This window comes from Bos indicus, chromosome 28, assembly GCF_029378745.1.
Source record: "Bos indicus isolate NIAB-ARS_2022 breed Sahiwal x Tharparkar chromosome 28, NIAB-ARS_B.indTharparkar_mat_pri_1.0, whole genome shotgun sequence".
NCBI classification, from domain to species: domain Eukaryota; kingdom Metazoa; phylum Chordata; class Mammalia; order Artiodactyla; family Bovidae; genus Bos; species Bos indicus.
The window spans coordinates 6,237,507-6,261,024 of record NC_091787.1 but is presented as its reverse complement, the minus strand read 5'-3'; the positions used below and the strand labels follow the sequence as shown (position 1 = coordinate 6,261,024).

Sequence of the window (23,518 nt, the reverse complement as noted above, 5' to 3'; positions counted from 1 at the left end):
AGAAACCTTCCACCTCTGATGTCATAGTCCCAGCCTCAGTTCGTTCTTCATATCCGCTCTGCGTGCTAAATGACTTCAGTCCTGTCCAACTCTTTGCAACTCTATGGACCATACCCCTTCAGGCTCCTCTGTCCATGGGATTCTCCAGGCAAGAATACTGGAGTGGATTGCCACTTCCTTCTCTAGGGGATCTTCCTGACCCAGTGACTGAACCTGGGGCTCCCACACTGCAGGCAGACTCTTTACCGTCTGAGTCACCAGGGAATTTGCTTTCCCCCTACCTCCATCCAATGTCTCCACATCCCCTCTTGCACTTTGATGGATCCACTTCCTCCCACTAGCAGCCCTCGTTGCCTCCCCCATGATCCTGCCTTTAGCCCCTTTATATCAGCATCTTGACACTCCCTTTCTTGTCCCTTTGCATACCCGCTGATAACACCCCACGTCTGGATGAGCTCATCTCTCTGCCCCACACCTCTTATGTGGTGTCTCCGGAGAGATCACCCAGTGACTCACTGGGGTCAGACCCACTGCACTGACAGCTCTCTGGCCAGAGCTCTCCTGGCCTCTGAAATGGAGCAGCAAATTCTGGCCACTGTGACTGTATGTGGAAGGGATTGCCTGCTTTAGTCAAGTGTAATGTACCCACTTCCTCCACTTAATGGAGTCAGTGAAGCTCCTTTTCAGAAACACATTTCACTGTGGTGGATGGAATAATTAACAGTCTTCTCCCAGTAAACCTGGTTTAATGGCCAGGGACACCCAAAGGGATTATATTTCACTTGTTTCAATAACAGAAAATGGGAGTTAAATATGGCTTTAAAAAAAATGTAGAATGCAGTAATAATGCAAGAAAGAAAGAAACTGTAAAATCTTGTTACCAAACATAAAAGCTTGAGATAGATCCTCTCTGCTGTCAGTCATTTTAGAAGCACGCACGTATTTTCTGGATAAAAACAGACAGCTTTACCTTTTATTCCCTTTGTTTTTTTAATTTTAATTTTTTAAAATTATGAAAGTGTGATAACACATTTATAGGAGACTAGGAAAAGACACAACAAGATTATGTATAGTTCCACTATATATTACAATTATTTTTAAGTAGATAAATTAAAAATTTTAGATGGAGTTTCAATATTGTTTTTATTTGTTTATTTTGCTCAGAACTGAAGATGTCAAGGAAAATGTGCTGGCGGTTTTACTCATTATCCTGGTTTCCCTGCTTGGATTTCTGACATTGAACCAAGGCTTTTGCAAAGACATATGGACGCTCCTCTTCTGCCTCATCATGGCCAGCTGCCAGTATTCCCTGTTAAAGGCAAGACCACATCTAATTCTTACCATCACTAATGTAGCCTTGAAATCATGAGATGATGACCCAGACACTTCTGATTTGTGTTCTAGAGCGTTCAGCCTGACCCTGCCTCGCCAATCCACGTAAGTGTCCACTACCAGGCTTGTCTGGCCTGCTTGCATTGAAGATGGGGAATGGCCAAAATCAATTCAAATGTATATAGCAATATTCATATATACTGAATGTAAAATGGAAGTGTTAATGCATGGTGGTCAAGTTCAGGGGACATCTGAGGCTGTGATGGGAATGGTGGTGGTTAGGGGCCAGGATGGGGACCAAGAGTGTGTGGAGGGCCTTTTCCATCTCATTGAACTCATCTCAGGAAAGATGTTGCAGTCAGTGGAGAAATCGGCAGAGTCTGCAGTCAGGCTACCTGTGTTGGTTTCCTGGTTCCTGTGTCTGAATGTTGGACCCTGAATGAAAAGTGAACTCTCCATACCTCAGTTTCCCTGTGTGTGAATAAGGATAGTAGAAATGCCTATAGGGAGTGAATTAATCCAACTCAAGGGCTTAAAACAGTGTCTGGAATATAGAAATTGCTTCATAGATGGTCGCTGTTATTGGAAACATTGGTTATGTAAGCACAAATCATTATTCTTTTTACATGAAGCTGATCTCTTCCTGTCCCACACTTTCAAGTGTATCGTCGCCTTTTATCTCATCATTTGGGGGCTTATTTATAACTGAAACTCCGGCCTCCCCAGTACCGGTCTCTTGGTGCTCTGGCATCCCTCCCTGAGCTCAGAAGCACTGTAGCATCCACTGACCAGGGTGCAGGCTCGCCTGTGGGGTGGTGGGTCCAGGTCTGGCACTGGCCCTACTGGGACCCCAGCCATGTGCCTTTGCACCAAAACCACTGCTTGGTGGATGTCCCAGCTCTTTGAGAAACCTTCCTTCCTCTGTTATGTTAAACTCCTGTGAGTCCCTGAAAATCCCATTCGATGAAAGAAAACTTGACCTTCCCGCTATTGTGCTTTAAAAAAGAAATTCATATCCAGGATTTAGGAGTGATCTCAAGTCTGTGATAGCTCATATTTAGCTCATAGTAATTAAGAAAAGCTTATAATTGTCTGCTCACCTGGCATACGTCGCTATCTTGTTAAATTCCTCTGTTCCCCATAATTGGTTTACATGGAATACATCTTCTTTTGTCCCAGCGTCTGAATGTCAAGATAAGGAGAAACAGTGTAATTAGGGTATCACAGATGTATTGTTGTGATTATTGTCAAGAATCTGGGCTAGGTGGTGTGAGCCGAGATGCTCAGCCCTGTGATGTTCTGTCCCAGCCCACCCCCGATGCGACACTGCCATCTTCCTGCTGCTGTAAATAAGCCCTGCTCCCTAGTGACAGCGCTTGGGTCACTGTCTTTCTGGGTGACCCGGGGGAGGGGTGTAATAGGCTATTAAACATTCATTTCCTGCACGTGCTCTCACGAGTGATACTACCAGAGGTGAATGGTGAGAACAGCTGTTATCACCCCTGTGGATTTGTAATGACCGTTTGTAGGACCCCTGGGTCATGGTTCTAAGTCGGAGTCGTAGTGTCTACATTGATCCAGTTCCTAGAGGGCTATACCCAGCTGCTCTTCCTTTATCTGAGCAAGCATGTCACAGTGAGATAGGAAACAGTGACTCTTCTTTCTGTCATCGGAAGTCACAGTCAGACATCAAAGTCTGTTTATTGTAGTAATTAATATGCTTACACAGATTGCTAAGTAGATTAGTCCTGATTTGAGTTAGCATTTCTAACTATTATGGTGAGGAAAGAAAACATGGTAGGTATAAAATATTTCCTCTCGCAATGTGTAAGTTAGAAGACTAACTTACTGTTTAGAGATAAGAAAACCTCAGAAAGGTCAGTCCAGTCTGGTAGAGAGATGGTTCTGTGCCTGCCACCAGCCCTGGCTAAGATTCAGTCATCAATGGCTGTCAGATAAAACAAAGTGCTTTAAAAAAATTTTTTTTTTAATTTTGAATTGGAGTATAGCTGATTAACAATGCTGTGATAGTTCCAGGTGGACAGCAAAGGGATTTAACCATGCATATACATGTGTCCATTCTCCCTCCCCTCCTATCCAGTTGCCACTGAAGTGCTGTTCAAAACTATATTACTTTGTTCGTTCCCAGGGAGTGGCTGTTCAAAAATGCAGTCAATTCTTGTTCTTCGAGTGATTGATTTTTCTTCTGTGTTTCCTTCCAGGAGCACAGAGGTGGCAAATTTTGAGCAAGTTGTTAAAACCAGAAGATAGCATAATGATTTTTTTTTTTTTTGCATAACACTGTGTGTTTCAGATAGAGTTGCAGAATTAATATTGACATGCTAGTTGATATGGTAGCATCAACCCTGGGCTTGAAAAAAAAAATACTTCTGATTGTAAAAGAAAACAAGTCTAGGAGAGCTTAAAAACTGAGGGTGAGGGTAGCTTCTGGAATCAGTTGGAGGATCAGAGACTGGTAATTTAGCTATGGGTGATGAAGCTGTTCCTTACTTACAGACTTATAGACTTGTCCAACCAACAGTGGATTTCCCAGGTGGTGCTAGGGGTAAAGAACCTGTTTGCCAATGCAGGAGACATAAGAGATGTGGGTTCGATCCCTGGGTCGGGAAGATCCCCTGGAGAAGGAAATGGCTACCCACTGTAGTATTCTTACCTGGAGAATCCCATAGAGAGGAGCCTGGTGGGCTACCATCCATAGGTTTGCAAAGAGTCACACACGACTGAAACGACTTAGCACGCACACACAACCAATAATATCTACTAATGATAACCCAGAAAGTAAAATCTGGTGGGATATCTGAAAGGCATCAAAAGACTGGGATCCTCAGCATGGAGCTGGAGTCAGGGGCCTTTCCCAGCACCTGCTGGGATCCTGAGTTGGGGTGGCTGAGACAGCACCTGGGAACCTGCATTCTAAATACACCACCCAGGAGCTGACGGAGGACATGATCTCAGGTCACACCCGAGAAACACAGGGCAATGGGAAGCATGCAGGTTTGGGGATTTGCATTCAGCCTCTCCCTGTACACACTATGGCCTCTTAGTCGAGTGACTACTCTGAGTCTCAGGTTTTTCATCTGTGAAAAACGAAATATTAAAATAGGATATTGTGATGGAAGCAAGATAATACACATCCAGGGCACCGCATAGAATCTGGCACTGCGGGAACACTTGCCAAACACTAACAGTTTTTCTGTGAGTAAAGTAGGGGTCATAATAACAACCTCAGTTAGTGCTGGTAATGAGTGACTTGGACAATGTATATAATGTTCCCAGCACAGGACCTGGAATGTTAAGTCCCCTGGAAATGATTCTTTCCTTTCTCCTTCTGCTTTGCAGATACAGAAGGCTGAGTGTACAGAAATTTCACAAGCCCCACACCTAGTTCCCTTATTATTAACCTCAAACATCAATATGTTTCATTTGCCACAACTACTGAACCCAGGCGGATACATCACTGTTAACTGAAGTTCATGTTTCACTTAGATTTCCATAGCTTTTTCCCATTATCTTTTTGTTTATTGGTTTGAGGATCGCATCCAGGACACCACATGGTATTCAATCATCCTCTCTCCTAAAGCTCCTCTCCGCTGTGACAGTTTCTCAGGCTTTCCTTGATTTTGGTGATCTGGACAGCTTCGAGGAGCATTGGTCAGGAATTTTATAGACTGTTCCTTAGTTGAGCTTTATTTGGTGCTCATCTGATGATTGGACTTGGGTCATGGATTTTGGGGAGGAAGACCACAGAGTTCAAGTATCATTTTCCCCACACCATTTTGAGGGTATGTACTATCAACAGGACTTACCACTTTTGATGATGACCTTGATCACCTGGTAAAGGTACTGTTTATCAGAGGAATGATTTTTTAAAATTTTATTAATTTTTAAAAAAAAATTGCTACAGAGTTGATTTACAGTGTTGTATTAGTTTCTGGTGTCCAGCAAAGTGATTCAGTTATACATACACATATATCTATCCTTTTTCAGTTTCTTTTCCATTATAGGTTATTACAAGATATGGAGTATAGTTCCCTGTGCTCTACAATAGGTCCTTGTTGATATCTATTTTGTATATAACAGTGTATATCTGTTAACCCCAAACTCCTGATTTATCTCTCCCTCCCCCATCTTTCCCCTTTGGTAACCATAAATTTGTTTCCTATGTCTGTAAGTCTGTTTCTGTTTTGTAAAAAAGCCTATTTGTATCATTTTTTAGGTTCCACATAGAGGTGATCAGATCAGATCAGATCAGTCGCTCAGTCATATCTGACTCTTTGCGACCCCATGAATCGCAGCACGCCAGGCCTCCCTGTCCATCACCAACTCCCGGAGTTCACTCAGACTCACGTCCATCGAGTCAGTGATGCCATTCAGACATCTCATCCTCTGTCGTCCCCTTCTCCTCCTGCCCCCAATCCCGCCCAGCATCAGAGTCTTTTCCAGTGAGTCAACTCTTCGCATGAGGTGGCCAAAGTACTGGACTTTCAGCTTAAGCATCATTCCTTCCAAAGAAATCCCAGGGCTGATCTCCTTCAGAATGGACTGGTTGGATCTCCTTGCAGTCCAAGGGACTCTCAAGAGTCTTCTCCAACACCACAGTTCCAAAGCATAAATATAGGTGATAGAATATGATATTTGTCTGACTTACTTCACTTAGTATCACAGTCTCTAGGTCCATCCATTTTGCAGCAAATGACTTTATTTCATTCTTTGTCTGATTGAGTAATACCCCATTGTGTATATATGCCACCAAGTGTGGGTCATAGAATACTTGTTGGCTAGCGTTTTACTAGGGTCTGCTTCCTTAGGACAGTTGGACACCCACCCCCAGGTCATCTTCTTTTGCTCCACACAGAAAGGGAACCAAAGAGTATAGTTAAACTTTTTCAGTATACATCTGAAAAAAAAAAAAAAACAATTTGAAAAGATATATGCACCCAATGTTCATAGTAGCACTATTCACAGTAGCCAAGACATGGAAGCAGCCCAGGTGCCTTTCCGTAGACAGCTGGATTAAGAAGATGTGGTCTGTCTAAACAATGGACTACTGCTCAACCATAAAAAAGGAGTGTTGCCATTTGCAGCAACGTGGACAGGCCTAGATAATACTGGGTGCGAGCTAAGTTCCTTCAGTTGTATCCTACTGTTTGCAGCCCCATGGACTGTAGCCCACCAGACTCCTCTGTCCATGGGATTCTCCAGGTAAGAGTACCGGAGTGGGTTTCCATGCCCTCCTCTGGGGGGTCTTCCGGACCCAGGGATCAAACTTGTGTCTCTTACATCTCCTGCCTTGGCAGCCTGGATCTTTACCATTAGCATCACCTGGGAAGTCAGATAATATTACATTTAGTGAAATAAGTCAAACAGTGAAAGACAAATAGTGTACAATAGCACTTATATGTGGAATCTAAAATTTAGTACAAATGAGTCTATATACGACTCAGAGACAGACTCACAGACATAGAAACTATACTTCTGGTTACCAAAGGGAGAGAGAGAGAGGAATAAATTAGGAATTTAGGATTAAGGGATACAAACTACTGTACATAAAATAGATAAGCAACAAACATTTACTCTATAGCACAGGGAACTATATTGAATATCTCATATATCTATAATGGAATATAATCTATGTTAATAAAAAAAACCCAAAACAAATCACTGTGCTGTACATCTGAAACTAACACAATATTTTAAGTCAACTGTATTTCAACTTAAAAAATTTTAAATTAAAACTTCAACCAATACAATATTGTAAAGTTAAAAAATAAAATAAAAAGAAAATTTCAAAAAAAAACACTTCAACCATACAATATTGTAAATAACTTCCAATTAAAATAAATACATTTATTAAAAAACAATTCAAAAGCTCTAAATAGATGAATTGCTAAGTCTTAAGTGAAACAGAACTAATCAACAGCTACCAAAAAATTATATTTAAATAAACTATTCTATACCATCGTGTGTGCTAAGTTGCTTTAGTCATGTCCAAGTCTTTGCAACCCTGTGGACTGTAACCTGACAGGCTCCTCTGTCCACGGGATCCTCCAGTCAAGTGTGCTGGAGTGGGTTGCCATCCCCTCCTTCAGGGGATCTTCCCAACCCAGGGATTGAACCTGCATCTCCTGCATTGCAGGCAGATTCTTTACCATTGAGTCACCACGGAAGCCCCTTTTCTCATGCTAAGAAGCTATAAAAACAACCAACCCTTATAGTGAACAGAGTTCTACATAGGTAAACGTCATATTGCAGAAGGGCTGGACAGAGCAGGTAGTTATTTTTCTGCTCTCCAGTAGGAGCCCTTTTCACCCTCCTGAGTCCTCTCAGGAAGAGTCAGCACCTTCCAGGAAACGTTATTAACGAATGCTTTTCCCCACCCTCTGTGTTTACTTCACATGTGTAACATTCACTTTGTGTGTTTAAAGAACGATGATTATGAATGAACTCGAGCCAAGTGAGGTTGAGTGTTGGGCCTGGAAGGATCCAGGCCCAAATACAGGGACCATCTGGGTAGGTTTGGTGAGCCAGTGGGTAGTGACCAGGCAGCCAGGTGGCCAGCAGCGGGGTTCAAATCTTGGCTCAGGCACCCTGTCTTCTGTCTGTGAAGTCTGGGGCAAATTTCTTCTTCATGCCTCAGTTTGCCCTTGGCAAAATGAGAATAATAGTAGGACTTCTTCAGGTGGATTAACTCTGTGGTTGGTTACATTTCAAGTAGGTAGGACAGGGCCTGAGGCACAGGAAAACAGGATAAATGTCAGCCACTGCTGCTGTACATCAGCTTGTCAAAAACAGCTGCCCTATGTGTTCCGCCAAACAGGAACATGTGCAGGCTCAGCAGGCGGGAGGCAACTGTTTTCTGCCCTCTGGGCTGGGAAGCAGAGATCTGCAGGAAGCCTGGAGCTGACATGGGTACCAGTGGAGAAGGGATGGGGCTGGCGTGGCCTGGCTACTGACAGCCTCGGTTCAGTAATGCTGGGTTCAAACACTCCGTCTTCCTTATAACCAACTCCTTTTATCTTTTTCTATCATCTATCTCTCCATATCACTATCCACCTATCATCTATCATTCTATCTTCTACATCTATCCATCTATCTATCCATCATCTGTCATCTCTATCTCTCTATCATTTATCTTTAACTATCTGTCTGCCTATATATCTCTCCATCTCCCTATCTAGCTATCATCTATCTATCCTCTATATCTATCCATCCATCATCTATCTCCCTATTCTCTATCTTCTAATGCTGAAGATAATGAAGAAACTGAAGTTGAATGGTTCTATGAAGACCTACAAGACCTTCTAGGACTAACACCCAAAAAAGATGTTCTTTTCATTATAGGGGACTGGAATGCAAAAATAGGAGGTCAAGAAACACCTGGAGTAACAGACAAATTTGGTCTTGGAGTATAGAGTGAAGCAGGGCAAAGGTGAATAGAGTTTTGCCAAGAGAACGCACTGGTCGTAGCAAACACCCTCTTCCAACAACACAAGAGAAGACTCTACACATGGACATCACCAGATAGTCAATACTGAAGTCAGATTGAAGCTCTATACAGTCAGCAAAACCAAGACCGGGAGCTGACTATCGCTCAGATCATGAACTTCTTATTGCCAAATTCAGACTGAAATTGAAGAAAATAGGGAAAACCATTAGACCATTCAGGTACGACCTAAATCAAATCCCTTACAATAATACAGTGGAAGTGAGAAATAGATTCAAGGGACTAGTTCTGATAGATAGAGTGCCTGATGAACTATGGATGGAGGTTCGTGACATTGTATAGGAGACAGGGATCAAGACCATCCCCACGAAAAAGAAATGCAAGAAAGCAAAATGGCTGTCTGGGGAGGCCTTACAAATAGTTTTGAAAAGAAGGGAAGTGAAAAGCAAGGGAGAAAAAGAAAGATATACCCATTGGAATGCAGAGTTCCAAAGAATAGCAAGGAGAGATAAGAAAGCCTTCTTCAGTGATCAATGCAAAGTAATAGAGGAAAACAATAGAATGGGAAAGACTAGAGATCTCTTCAAGAAAATTAGAGATACCAAGGGAACATTTCATGCAAAGATGGGCTCAATAAAGGACAGAAATGTTATGGACCTAACAGAAGCAGAAGATATTAAGAAGAGGTGGCAAGAATACATAGAAGAACTATAAAAAAAGATCTTCACGACCTAGATAATCATGATGGTGTGATCACTCACCTAGGGCCAGACATTCTGGAATGCGAAGTCAAGTGGGTCTTTGGAAGCATCACTACAAACAAAGCTATTAGAAGTGATGGAATTCCAGTGGAGCTATTTTGAATCCTGAAAGATAATGCTGTGAAAGTGCTGCGCTCAATATGCCAGCAAATTTGGAAAACTCAGCAGTGGCCACAGGACTGGAAAAGGTCAGTTTCATTCCAATCCCAAAGAAAGGCAATGCCAAAGAATGCTCAAACTACTGCACAATTGCACTCATCTCACACACTAGTAAAGTAATGCTCAAAATTCTCCAAGCCAGGCTTCAGCAATACATGAACCGTGAACTTCAAGTTGTTCAAGCTGGTTTTAGAAAAGGCAGAGGAACCAGAGACCAAATTGCCAACATCCGCTGGATCATCAAAAAAGCAAGAGAGTTCCAGAAAAACATCTATTTCTGCTTTGTTGACTATGCCGAAGCCTTTGACTGTGTGGATCACCACAAACTGTGGAAAATTCTGAAAGAGATGGGAATACCAGACCACCTGACCTGCCTCTTGAGAATCTGTATGCAGGTCAGAAAGCAACAGTTAGAACTGGACATGGAACAACAGACTGGTTCCAAATAGGAAAAGGAGTTCGTCAAGGCTGTATATTGTCACCTTGCTTATTCAACTTATACGCAGAGTACATCATGACAAATGCTGGTCTGGGTGAAGCACAAGCTGGAATCAAGATTGCTGGGAAAAATATCAATAACCTCAGATATACTGATGACATCACCCTTATGGCAGAAAGTTAAGAAGAACTAAAGAACCTCTTGATGAAAGTGAAAGAGGAGAGTGAAAAAGTTGGCTTAAAGGATCAACATTCAGAAAACTAAGATCATGGCATCCGGTCCCATCACTTCATGGGAAATAGATGGGGAAACAGTGGAAAAAGTGACAGACTTTATTTTTGGCAGGGCTCCAAAATCACTGCAGATGGTGACTGCAGCCGTAAAATTAAAAGATGCTTCTCCTTTGAAGAAAAGCTATGACCAACCTAGACATCATATTGAAAAGCAGAGACATCACTTTGCTGACAAAGGCCCATCTAGTGAAAGCTATGGTTTTTCCAGTGGTTATGTATGGATGTGAGAGTTGGACTCTAAAGAAAGCTGAGCGCCGAAGAATTGATGCTTTTGAACTGTGGTGTTGGAGAAGACTCTTGAGAGTTCCTTGGACTGCAGGGAGATCCAACCAGTCCATCCTAAAGGAAATCAGTCCTGAATATTCATTGGAAGGACTGATGTTCAAGCTGAAGCTCCAATACTTTGGCTGAGTGAATCAGTGAAGTCGCTCAGTCGTGTCCGACTCTTTGCAACCCCGTGGACTGTAGCCCACCAGGCTCCTCGGTCCATGGGATTCTCCAGGCAAGAATACTGGAGTGGGTTGCCATTTCTTTCTCCAAGGGATCTTCCCAACCCAGGGATCGAACCCAGGTCTCCCGCCTTGCAGGCAGACCCTTTAACCTCTGAGCCACCAATACTTTGGCTAGCTGATGCAAAGAATTGACTCATTTGAAAAGACCCTGATGCTGGAAGAGATTGAAGGCAGGAGGAGAAGGGGATGACAGAGGATGAGATGGTTGGATGACATCACCGACTCAATGGACATGAGTTTGAGTAAACTCTGGGGGTTGGTGATGGACAGGCAAACCAGGCATGCTGCAATCCATGGGATTGCAAAGAGACACCACTGAGTGACTGAACTGAACTGAACCGTCTATCTTTCTATGTCTGTCTATCTATCCATATCTATGTATCTGTCTATTTAATCTACTTATCTATCTATCCATTCATCCATGTATCTATCTACTTACCTTCCTATTATCTACCTATCTATCAATAGCAAGTGTGAAGCATTTGAGCAGCCCACCCTCTTGGTAAGAGGACAATTAGAATAATCTGGTCTGTTAGTCACAAGCACCACTGCTCTCCAGATGGGGACCTCCAGGTTTGAATAGATTCTCTCACTTTATCCTTTACTTGCCCTGCAACCAGAGCAAAGGCTGAGAAATTGTATGAGTAGGTGGGGCTCCTGGGAGAGCTAAACGCATGTACAGAGCAGATTTTGTGAAGCAGCCTCCAAGATGCCCTCCAGCAGAAATCAGCAGTGCCCCCTAGGGTATTTTAAGGTTAAAAACACTTGAATGGGAAACACTTGGATAAGTTTTAAAAGACTGTTCAGACTTCACCTGGAGGAGCAAATGAAATTTTTATATTGAAAAAAAAATCAATCCTTGGAGGTTTTTCTGATTGAATCCTATATGAAAGAAGTAACTGGAGCAGAGAAATTTTATTAACGGGTGTTCTTAGGAATCAAGACAAATAAAAGTGACTTACATGCCATGTATTAGTGATTCGCTTACAATTGTTCGGGGACCCAAAAGGTAGCATGACGTTCAGGGAAGGGTAACAATAACCCTGTATACGAGACAGCAAAAGAGACACCGATGTATAGAACAGTCTTTTTGACTCTGTGGGAGAGGGAGAGTGTGGGATGATTTGGGAGAATGGCATTGAAATATGTATAATATCATATATGAAATGAGTCGCCAGTCCAGGTTCGATGCACGATACTGGATGCTTGGGGCTGGTGCAATGGGACGACCCAGAGGGATGGTGTGCGGAGGGAGGAGGGAGGAGGGTTCAGGATGGGGAACACATGTATACCTGTGGCGGATTCATTTTGATATATGGCAAAACCAGTACTATATTGTAAAGGTAAAAAATAAAATTAAATTAAAAAAAAAAAACAAAGGGAGGCTTAAAGTTTGAGTCTTAAATTATGGGCACAAAGAAAGCATTCCCAGACCCAATAAGTAAAGCTTGATGTGGCAGATCCAAGATGATATCTTAAATTTGTTTGAAACCAAAGACTTTCAATTCCTGGCAGAAGAAGTTTTAACCTTTTAGTAAAAGAATCAGGGCAAGTGGGAAGTAGGTATTTAATTGTATTTCTAAAATGATATCAGTTTGAGGAAAGATCTACTTATCTATCTGTCTATATATCTATCTATATGCTTATGTATTTGTATACTAAGTGGCTGTCTATACCAAGCAATTTATTTTGATATTAACTTGATAAGAAATGCATTAAGATTTCACTTAGGCTTTAGTTTCAATTTTTTTTTTTCAAATGCAGAAGTATTTCCCTTTCCCATTAATCTATGACCTAGTTGGATTTAAAAGGAAATTTCATAAGAGTGCAAATATTCCTTTAAGACTAAGCCCAGACTCAGGGCCAAACGTAGCCAGCCCCCATGGACAGGCTGTGTTTTCTTTCCCATTAAATGATGGCTTCAGAATAGGACTATTTCTATTATAGAAGCAGAGCAATTTAAATTGCATTTCTAAATATAATATGTTCAAGGCAGTGACTTTAAAAATTCGTATCTGAACTCATATCACTTTCATCTTGACTTTTTATACTCAAAGTAGTTCATGAATTGCAAAGAATATTCTCTCCGTAATTCATTTTTGTTGGTTTTTTGAACCTTAGGAATTGTGCATTAATTTGTGAGATGTAAATTCTTCATTGGCTTTTGCCCTGGAAAGTTGCTTTACGAATTGTGTGTTGATTTGTGAGATGTAGATTCTTCATCGGCTTTTGCCCTGGAAAGTTGATGTTATACCTTTTCCCTAGTTTTTCTGTCCATTCCAAGAGAAGAATAAAAATGTGTCTACTCTCTTCGTAACAATATTTTGAGGCCTCAGATGAAATCTGTTACGTTTTCAGTCCTCCTCAGAGGAAAATGCATATAAGTAGCAAATGTTTAAAAATTGGATTATTCCACTGTTCGGTACTAAGGCATTTTATGCAGACTCTGCAGATATAAACTTTGCACCTGAATTGTCTTGCTTTCTAAGACATAAGGAAATTGAAGCCAAGTTATAATTCTATTTCTTGTTAATAATGGAGCTCAAATTAGACCATGTAGAGCAAACAGTGGTTTAAATTAGTTTTGCACTTGAGATGAACAACACAAATAGAAGTTTTGCTGTGGGGGAAGCATTGACTTAGATCTCGGTTTCATCCAAGGCTGGTAATTAAATTTTCAGGTAAATCTTGTTGAGTCTGAGAAGGATGACATTCATTTTGATATTCTCAGTCTTCTTAAACAGAGTGAGCATCGGGGTTTTCTTTTTTCCTTGATGTTTTGTGTGTCTGAATTACAGTGGGGGAGGGGGGAATGTGTTATATGGTGCAACTTGTATAATATGGTATAAATGACTGAGTATGAGCTTTCTGTCACTGAATCAAAATTAAAGATGCCATTCAGAAATTATGTTTGTTTTCTAGGGACACAACCAAATCATAACATACAGCAGACCAATCTATTTTTGTGTGCTGTGTGGCCTTATTTTGCTTCTTGATACAGGGGCCAAAGCCAGGCACCCTCCCACTTACATTGTGTATGGTCTGAAGCTCTTCTCTCCAGAGTCCCTCCAATGGGCTAGGGACCTCTTAATAGGTGAGTTCATTTGGGCGGATTGTGGGAAAGGTCACAGAGACGGGAGGGTACTTCTCCCCTTGATTTTCTGAATCCCTCATTGGAGAAACTTTCTTACTTGCTTATTGAATCAAGAGATGTGCATGTTCCTTTTGGTTTGCATGCTTTCAGTAGACTCTCTGGGAGCCAGAGCCCAAAGCCTCCAACAATGGACTTATTCTAAAGCAGAGGTCCCCAACCTTTTTGAAACCAGGGCCTCATTTTATGGAAGACAATTTTTCCACCGACCAGGGGTTGCGAGGGCCGGGGGTGGGGGTGGTTTGGTGATGATTCAAGCGCAGTAGGGTTTGTGCTCCTATGACTATCTAATGTGGCCACTGATCTGACAGGAGGCGGAGGTCAGACAGTAATGTGAGTGATGGGGAGTGGCTGTAAACGCAGATGAAGCTTTGGTTTCTCAGGCGCCACTCACCTCCTGCTGTGTGGTCCAGTTCCTAATCAGCATCAGTCCATGACCTGGGGGTTGGAGACTTTGTTCTAGAGGATGTTGACACTCATGACTAGGGAGCTGCAGCACTTAATATCTGAAGACAGGTGGCTAGGTGCCTGGTGTGGGGAATCAGTGGGGCTCCGGGATGGGGGTGATTTTTACCCTCAAGATGGTGGTCACAGACTCCTCCACATGGCACAGATGCTCTGGAAATGCGTGAGTGGACATGGTTCTCAGTCCGCATGGAGTCCTGGATGTGCTAGTCACCTAGCTTTTCACTGGTGCGCTTCACTTGCCTGAAGGTCCAGGCAGTGTTTGATGGAAAATGCTCCACTTACACAGGTGACCTTCATGTGATAACGGTGTAGGGCCCCAGCTCTGGAGCCAGATGGCTGGCTATTTGAATTCCCGCTCTGCTTCTTTCTTACTTGTGTGACCTTGAGCAAAGTTCAACTGTAGTTTGAGGATAAAAATAGTACACACCTCAGAGGTTGTTGCAAGCTTTAGATGTGTTAGTATGTTTCAACATATAGAAGAGTGTCTGGGACCAGGTATTAGCTATTATTATCTTTATTATGCAAAGAGGCTTCCCCATTGTGGACCTGCAGACTTGACTGCCAATGCTCTGAGAATCGCCTAGAGGATCACACATGTGCTCATTTGTGATTATCTGATCACATTGACCAGATGAGTTGATAAAGGGCAGCTACCAGAGGCTCCGCTTCCTGAATCTGTTACTTACCAGCTGGAAGCTTTACTCGAGGAGATTGTCAAAGCCATAGGTCCTACATCATCATTCTTTGATCCTATGACAACTCTCGGAGTCTCTCCAGTGGGACTCAGGAGGACCCCCAGATATGACGTCTCTTTGTGCTTCTTATAGGTGAAAACTGCAGTAGACATTCCACCCTCTGGCTCACTTTCCCAGCTGCCATCTTGCATCCCTCTTCCTACTGTTTTGGTAGCAGACTGTTCACTCCCCTCCACTGGGCCCACTGCACGAACCCACCTTTGTTTGCATCTTCAGCACCTCGATTCCTGCTATGTCGTGTGAGGAGCTGAGTGTTGGGACCATGTTTCAGAGACTCTCTGTGTTCTAACAGGAAACAGAAACAAGTCGGGAGAAACATAGGTGCTGATCCCATGATTAAAGTCCTAGTCAGTGCCCTCTTGGTCACTTCCCAGATAGTTCGGTGGTGAAGAACCTGCCCACGATTCAGAAGACTCAGATGCAGTACCTGGGTCGGGAAGCTGCCCTGAAGGAGAAGATGGCAGCCCACTCCAAAATTCTTGCCTGGGAAATTCCATGAACAGAGGAGTCTGGCAGGCTACAGTCTATGGGGTCCCAAAGAGTCGGACACGACTGAGCAACTCAGTGTATACACACATAGTGTCCTTTTGCCCAAGAATCTTTACTTCTACTCTGCTTTTTTTTTCTACTCTGGTGTTTTTCACTTTTCTTTTTTATATTATTTGAAATTCCATCACAACACACACACACACACACACACACACACGGTAAGAAGGACTTTAAGTCCCTTCTACCTTCCCATAAATTAGCTCACTCCTCTTCCTTCTGAGATCAGCTGCAGTGCAGGTGTCAGAGCCTGGGTAGGCAGGGATGCCCCATCACCGCTGCACACACGTGGGGGGACTGTCCTTTCCTGTCTTCTCCTGTTTATAAACAGCAGTGCTGGACTCTGGAGTCTTCAGTCAAGGGCATGGGAGGACTTGCGGTTTAGAGATGAAGAGGGCATACAAGGATTTTGGAAGGTGTCCAAAAAACACCCGTCTGTGCATAACGTTGCCTTTTCTCGTCTGTGCCCCACACTCCGTCTTGTGTACCTTGTGGCCATCTTGCCTGAGACTCTCAGTGAGGGTGAGTGTCAGCAGACTTCCATGTCTTAGAGGTCATGAGGGTTTGCAGCCTGGCCTGGAGCCCCAGTTCCCATGTCTTCTCACCTCATCTTTGTGTTCCTTCTCTGCTGCACTCCCAGCCCCAACATAGCAATACACGCTATGCTAGGCAATGATGACTCATTTCCCTGAGTTGGGTCCCATCTTCTATCCTTTCACAACCCCTGCTTTTCATAATATCAAGCTCATTCTGTAGTCTTCTGCTTCATTTGTGATATTTGACCACGCCCCTCTCTGTCACTAGCTTGTACATCCCCCAGGGAACCCCCAGCACCAAGCATGGCGTCCAGTGCATACAGGTGCTAAGGAGACACTTTGTGGAGGGATGAGCGTGGAGTATGCTTTAAATACCAAAGGAATTACTGTACAGATGGACTTTGGAACACTTCCCGTTCATAAATCAGGAAAAGCTTATAGTCGTTTTGGGACTGTTCAACTCAGCCCTTAGAATAAGTAGGAATTTTGTAGGTACCTTTTGCAGATGGTTTGTATAAAGAGATTTAGAAGAAGAAAAACATGACATATATTCCATTTAGAAATCATTTTTTCTGAATAGATCTGCCCTATTCCTATTTTTCTTTAATTTGCTACTATGAAAAAGCCAATGCTATTGAATAAATGCAGTTGTCTTGGCATAGTGGACTTACCATACCATCAGGAAGTGAAATTAAATGTTATTAAAGCTCAGAAAGTAAGACCTTAATGTAATTGGTCAAAGTCTAAGATTTTACTTATAGCAGTAACCCTGGTTCTAGAATTGACTATTAGCTATGTACATTCAGATTTTATTTATCTTCAAATCAGTGTCATTAGGGAGTGGAGATGGGGCAGGGAACATGGCATTTTTTCTTATCTTTTTCACTGGAATTCCCTTTTTTTCCTCATTAAAACTCCCCATTAATACATATTTTGTCTGCTTGTCTACAGGAGAGGAGAATAGTGGTAAATAATACAGCATGTCGACTTAATGAGTTCCAGGGTCAAGAAAAGTGGAGACATAGAACAGGGGCAACACCTATCGAATGAAGGTGGTAGACGTTACTAGTTTGTACCAAACAGGAATAGATTGTGGGACACATTTAGACAGAAAGAGAGGTTTGTACAAAGTTTCTGACTTTATGAGGGAAAATTTATTCTTCTTTGTCACCCCGTCACCTTCTGTCCCTCAGCTACCAAGGGATCTGAGTAGTTTATAGCCGCTGACATTGTTAGGTTCAGAGTTAGCAAGAAGAGAAAGAAAAAGCTTCAGGGAAAACAAAAGGTTATTAGGAAGAAAAGGGAGAGTTTTAATGTCCTGACAAAGTACCACAGATGGGTGGCTCGGAACAACAGAAGTGTGTGTCTACTCGTTCTGGAGGCCAGCGGTCTAACATCTCTGAGAGCACAAGGGGAAGATATTCTCCAGGCTCTCTCCTCGGCCTGTCAGTGGCCCTCTCGTCCTTGTATCTCTTCACATTATTCATTGTCCCTTTTTGTGTGTATCTGTCTTTGTATCCGAATTTCCCGTTTATAAGGATTTCAGTCATATTAGATTAAAGCCCATTCTAATGATCTCATCGTAATGGTAATCTGCAAAGACCCTCATCTCCACATAAAGTCCGGTTCACAGGTCCTTGGGGTTAGGACTCTGACATCTTTTGGAAGGGCGCAATTTAACCCATTCAACAAGGAGCATCTAAGAGAAAGGACAGGAGAAAAATAGAAACTGAGTGTGGGCCCGAAGATGCTTGTGTGCTCTTCATGCTGAGGAAGAGGTCCTCTTCTGACTGAGGCTGGAGTGTGTGAAATAGTGCCTGGAGTTGTGCTTTCTGGGTAATATCTCTGTTCCCCACTGCCACTCTTGGTTTCTGCTCAGACCACCAACCTACCAGAGCGTAGAGAGGTGGCAGAGGAAGAGGAGCAGGAAGAGAAGATGTAATATCTGCTGCCTTATTCTGCCTCCCAGGGCAGAGGGGGTTGAAAGTGAGCCAGGGGTAGGAGGTGAGTTTAGTGGCCATTGGGCAGATGGGGAGGTTGGAGAAGCTCTGCCACAGGGGACGTGAGAAGAGAACATCAGAACAATAGGAGGAGGAGAAAGTGCAGTGATAAGGAACAGCTCTACACCAAACCACTTCACCAGTCTTGCAGTGAGCTGTAATCCACCTACCAGACAGTGGAGAGATAAGGAACCTTCCAAGAGATAAGGAACCTGGAGAATGAAACTGACACAAGAAGAAAGACAAAGTCAGTGGTGGGACTAGTTGGTTTTGTAGGCTGAGGGGTGAATTCAGGAAATAGAAACCTTCAGAGTGATATTCTTACATAATGTATTTCTCTTTTATGATCTTTTCATGTTCAGAATATCACTTCTCTTTCATTATAAGGAGAAAGTCTTTCTTTTTTCCTCCATGAGTAAGGTGAAAGACCTTTCTAGTGCTTATTTCCTTTGCTGACCTCTGGGCTGAAATTTTTATTACTTTGCATTTGGGTAACTTCAACAAAAGCCTATGAGTGTGACTGGCTTTGTAATCATCCTTTGGATGAGAACGCCAAGAGGTCTGCAGTCTCTAGTACTGTATTTCAAGAAGAGCAGTAACAATGCCAGAGTGTGCTCTAAGAAGTGTGGCCACATGGGCTTCACGGGGTCTTCACATGGGGCAAGGGAATAGGGCTGTCCAGCCAAGAGAGAAAATGCTTGGGTCCTGGGGGCACACACGGTGGCTGCAGGTGGTTAAAAGGCTGCCAGATTGGAACGGGAGAGGTTTTATGTTCTGTTGGAGGAGCTGTGATAATTAGTTCTAGAAGTAGTAACTAGAAGAACTCGGGCAAGATGAGACAGCATCACTTACAGAAGGGTTCCACGTACTGAATGGGTCCTTTTCAGACTTGAGAGTTTGACATTTTATTTTAGTCTTTAGGACCATCACCTGCTACCTACACTAACGCAGCTTCAGTGATGTAACCCTTGGAGATAATGGAGGTTTTGTAACCAGTGACTGAGAGGGATCCACTCTCACCTGCACACCGAGATGCACATTTTCATGTCTTGTGTAAAGACTTGTCTCTTGGCCCCAGTAATCCATGTCAGGACCATTTGCTAAAACACAGATGTGACATGTAGGAGACACACAGCGTTTGCAGTCATGTTGTTGCTGTTCAGTCGCTCAGTCGTGTCCAACTCTGCGACCCCATGGACTGCAGCACGCCAGGCTTTCCTGTCCTTCACTATCTCCCGGAGTTTGTTCAAACTCAGGTCCACTGAGTGGGTGATGCCATCCAGCCATCTCAGCCTCTGTCACCTGCTTCTCCTCTTGCCCTCAATCTTTCCCAGCATCAGGGTCTTTTCCTTGGTTTTATTTCCATGTTATTTTAATTCTGCCCACCTCCCCCCACCCCAACCTGCAAATATAGTAATGAATATTATTCTTCACATTCAACATAAGAAAGGAGCAAGTTCCAATATTTTTATTTATACCCTGTGCTTGAAAAGAAATGGCACTGTACCAGAAGTTTCTGCATTTATGGTAATTATTAGGGAACATGAGGAGTAGGCAGGATATGAGAGAAAATTACACACCCTCCCAGCAGTACACTAAGAAAAAAATCTTTGTTCACAGGGAAAATTGCCAACAAACACAGGAATTTGTTTATTTTTCACTTCTGGGAAAAAAGACAAATTCATTTCAGCAACTTCAGGTGGAATTTTCCAGTCGTCCTACTAATGCCACGAGGTTTGGGCAGCGTTTTCATTCACCTCTTCCACTCTGACTTTAAAGACGAGACACTTCCTTCTCTACTTCCGCCTGGGGATGACCTAAATCCTGGGCTCCCCGTCGTCTGCTCTCCTTCCTCTGCTGTGTCCTTCTGCTCCTACTCCACAGGTGTGGCAAGAGCATCATTGGTTAGAACTTCTGGTATCTTGTATCATTTTATTTTCCTCCTGCCATCCTTCATCGTGTTCCACTTCTTTCCACTTTATTAGTTTGGGTGTTATTGCCTAATGTATTTCTTTTGTTAATATTTATTCTATTTATTATGTATTTATTTGGCTATGCTGGGTCTTAGTTGTGGCATGCAAATTCTTGCTTGCAGCCTGTGAGATCAAGTTCCTTGACCAGAGATGGAACCCCAGCCCCCTGCGTTGGGAACGTGGAGTCTCAGCCACTGCACCACCAGAGGGTCCCAGCCTAATGTATTCTCGTAGAAAATACTTGTCTACCCGCGTTTCCAGTATTTGGCTTCCATTATTGTATTATTTCACAGCCAAAATTTTTTTCCCTGTAGTTCTTCATTCTTGGTATGGTTTTTGAAGTAATGAAATCTCATTGCGCCCTTTCTCTGCGCCTATCCTGGTCATGAAGAATGCAACGAACCATCTAATCTTCACTGCTGGGTTTTGAATCCTGAAGTTAAGAAAAACTAGTCGGTTTTCTTGAAATTAGATAAGTTAACATTTTGATGCTCAAAACTGTATGTCCTACCATTAACTTTCTCTTTATTTCTTCTATCTTTCCTTTCATATAAAAACTGAGAAAACAAATTGTTGTATGTGGTTATGACTCAGTTCAGTTCAGTTCAGTCGCTCAGTCGTGTCCGACTCTTTGTGACCCCATGATTTGCAGCACGCCAGGCCTCCCTGTCCATCACCAACTCCCGGAGTTCACTCAGACTCACGTCCATCAAGTCAGTGATGCCATCCAGCCATCTCATCCTCTGTCGTCCCCTTCTCCTCCTGCCCCCAATCCCTCCCAGCATCAGAGTCTTTTCCACTGAGTCAACTCTTTGCATGAGGTGGCCAAAGTACTGGAGTTTCAGCTTTAGCATCATTCCTTCCAAAGAAATCCCAGGGCTGATCTCTTTCAGAATGGACTGGTTGGATCTCCTTGCAGTCCAAGGGACTCTCAAGAGTCTTCTCCAACACCACAGTTCAAAAGCATCAATTCTTCAGCACTCAGCTTTCTTCATAGTCCAACTCTCACATCCATACTAGTGGATATCTATTATCACAGAATATTGAATATGGTTCCTTGTGCTATACAGTAGGGCCTGGTTGTTTGGTTGTTGTTGTTTAGTCACTAAGTTGTGTCTTACTCTTTGTGACCCCATGGACTGTAGCAGTCCACGCTTCCTGTCCTTCACCATCTCCCAGAGTTTTCTCAGACTCATGTCCATTGTGTCAGTGATGCCATCCAACCATCTCATCCTCTGTTGTCCCCTTCTCCTTCTGCCCTCAGTCTTCTTTCCCAGTACCAGAGTCTTTCCCAGTGAGTCGGCTCTTCACTTACGGTGGTCAGAGTATTGGAGCTTCAGCTTCAGCATCAGTCCTTCCAATGAATATTCAGGGTTGATTTTCTTTAGGATTGACTGGTTTCTCCTTGTTGTCCAGGGGATTCTCAAGAGTCTTTTCCATCACTACAATTCAAAAGCATCAATTCTTTGGCACTCAGCTTTCTTTATGGTAAGTCACACACAGCTCACATCTGTGTATGACTACTGGAAAACCCAGAGCTTTAACCATATGAACCTTTGTTGGCCATTATCCATCCTATATATAATAGTTTGCATCTGCTAACCCCAAACTCCAAATCCATCCCTACCACTACCCCTTGTTATTGCCAACTTTGATTGAGAAGCATGTTACTCACAGATCTCTAGATTTTCACAATATAGTTAAAATCTTGTGACAGAAAACATTACAACAAAATCACCATGTATGTCAAAATATGGCTCCAATCCCAAGCAAAGGCTTGTTTGTCATAGCCATATTTGTTGCGTAAAATTTTACCTCCACGCAATGTTAGAACAGTTTTTTTGGTATTGTTGTAGTGGGGTTTATCCCATATTATTATAGTGGGGTTAACCCACTATTTTCCACATAATGGGACACACAAATACTCTCATCCCTACGATTTCACTGTGGAAAGTTTTGCATTTCTGGTTCTTCAGAAATAGCTGAAACACGGTCCCCATCCTTCCTGCGTGCACTGTTCACTGTGGTTTATGTATGGGGTTTGGACATAGTTCCATGTTTAGGCGTCTTAGATTTCAAATCAAATTTCCCTAGTTTTACTAAGGTTTACCAGTATTAAACTTCATTGACTTTCCACCCAATAAACTGAGACAGAAAGGTAGATGTATTGTACCAGCACTAATGGGAGTTTCTGTGTTTCTATGAAACCTAACTGAAAAAATAGAATTGAGAAAGAGAGAATGAGGGCTAAGTTGCTATAAAATGCAGCTTGACTATATGTTGTTTCCCCAAATTAATGATCTCTGTGAGATTTTGAATTATAATGTGTAGAAGGAGTTAGTCGCTCAGTCGTTTCTGACTCTTTGCAACCCCGTGAACTGTAGCCCACTAGGCTCCTCTGTCCATGGGATTCTCCAGGCAAGAATACTGGAGTGTGTTACCATTCCCTTTTCCAGGGAGTCTTCCTGATCCAGGGATGGAACCCAGGTCTCCCACGCTGCGGGCAGATTCTGTACCATCTGAGCCCCCAGGGAAGCCCGTAACGTGTATGTTTCATCCAGTTGCGCTGTGACGGTTTGGGAGCCAGCAGTCTTCCTCTTCTCAGGCAGGGCCCCCTTCACCTCCCGGTGACCTGCTGCACCTGAGAAGCAGGTCCTTCAGTGTCGTAGCATCATGGTGATGGCGTTTCTTGGTTAACTGCCACCTTACCTTCCCTTGCTCCTCTGTGGGTTCTGACTGAGCTCTGAGTTTGCAGTGAGAACAGAGAAGACACAACAGCTCAAGCCCTTGAAGTGACAAAGCCAGTAGTCTTGCAGGAAGGGATCCCCTAATGACTGGCCTTGGGTTTTGCACGTTCCTGTCATTTTCCTGGTCCTCTTTCTCCTGTCTCATCTCCCCCAAGTTCAAGTCAGTCCTTGCAAACTAAAGGCCAGTCTACTCTCTACCTACCATCCGCAAGTGTCCGCTTAGTCGTGGGCCAGCCTGCTGGCCTCTCCTTCAGCAGCCCCTTCTGTTACTTCCAAGGCCTGTGTTTGGTTCGGCCTCAGCCTCTGTCAGTGGCTGGGGGAGAAGAGGCCATAGTGTCTCCAGGACCTGCGTGGGGTGGATTAGGCTGAAAGGTGGGAGGG

The 23,518-nt window shown here is 43.2% G+C and overlaps 1 protein-coding gene across 2 annotated transcripts in view; it reads left to right on the top strand.

The window, feature by feature from the left end:
- PCNX2 (pecanex 2) overlaps positions 1 to 23,518 on the top strand; it is a 311,392-nt gene that overhangs the window by 73,484 nt on the left and 214,390 nt on the right. For both annotated transcript variants that reach the window (XM_070781873.1, XM_070781874.1), the window contains 3 exons: positions 1,165 to 1,318; positions 1,405 to 1,437; positions 13,884 to 14,055. In XM_070781873.1, the coding sequence (XP_070637974.1) occupies positions 1,165 to 1,318; positions 1,405 to 1,437; positions 13,884 to 14,055 (359 nt within the window). The remainder of the gene's footprint in view (positions 1 to 1,164; positions 1,319 to 1,404; positions 1,438 to 13,883; positions 14,056 to 23,518) is intronic.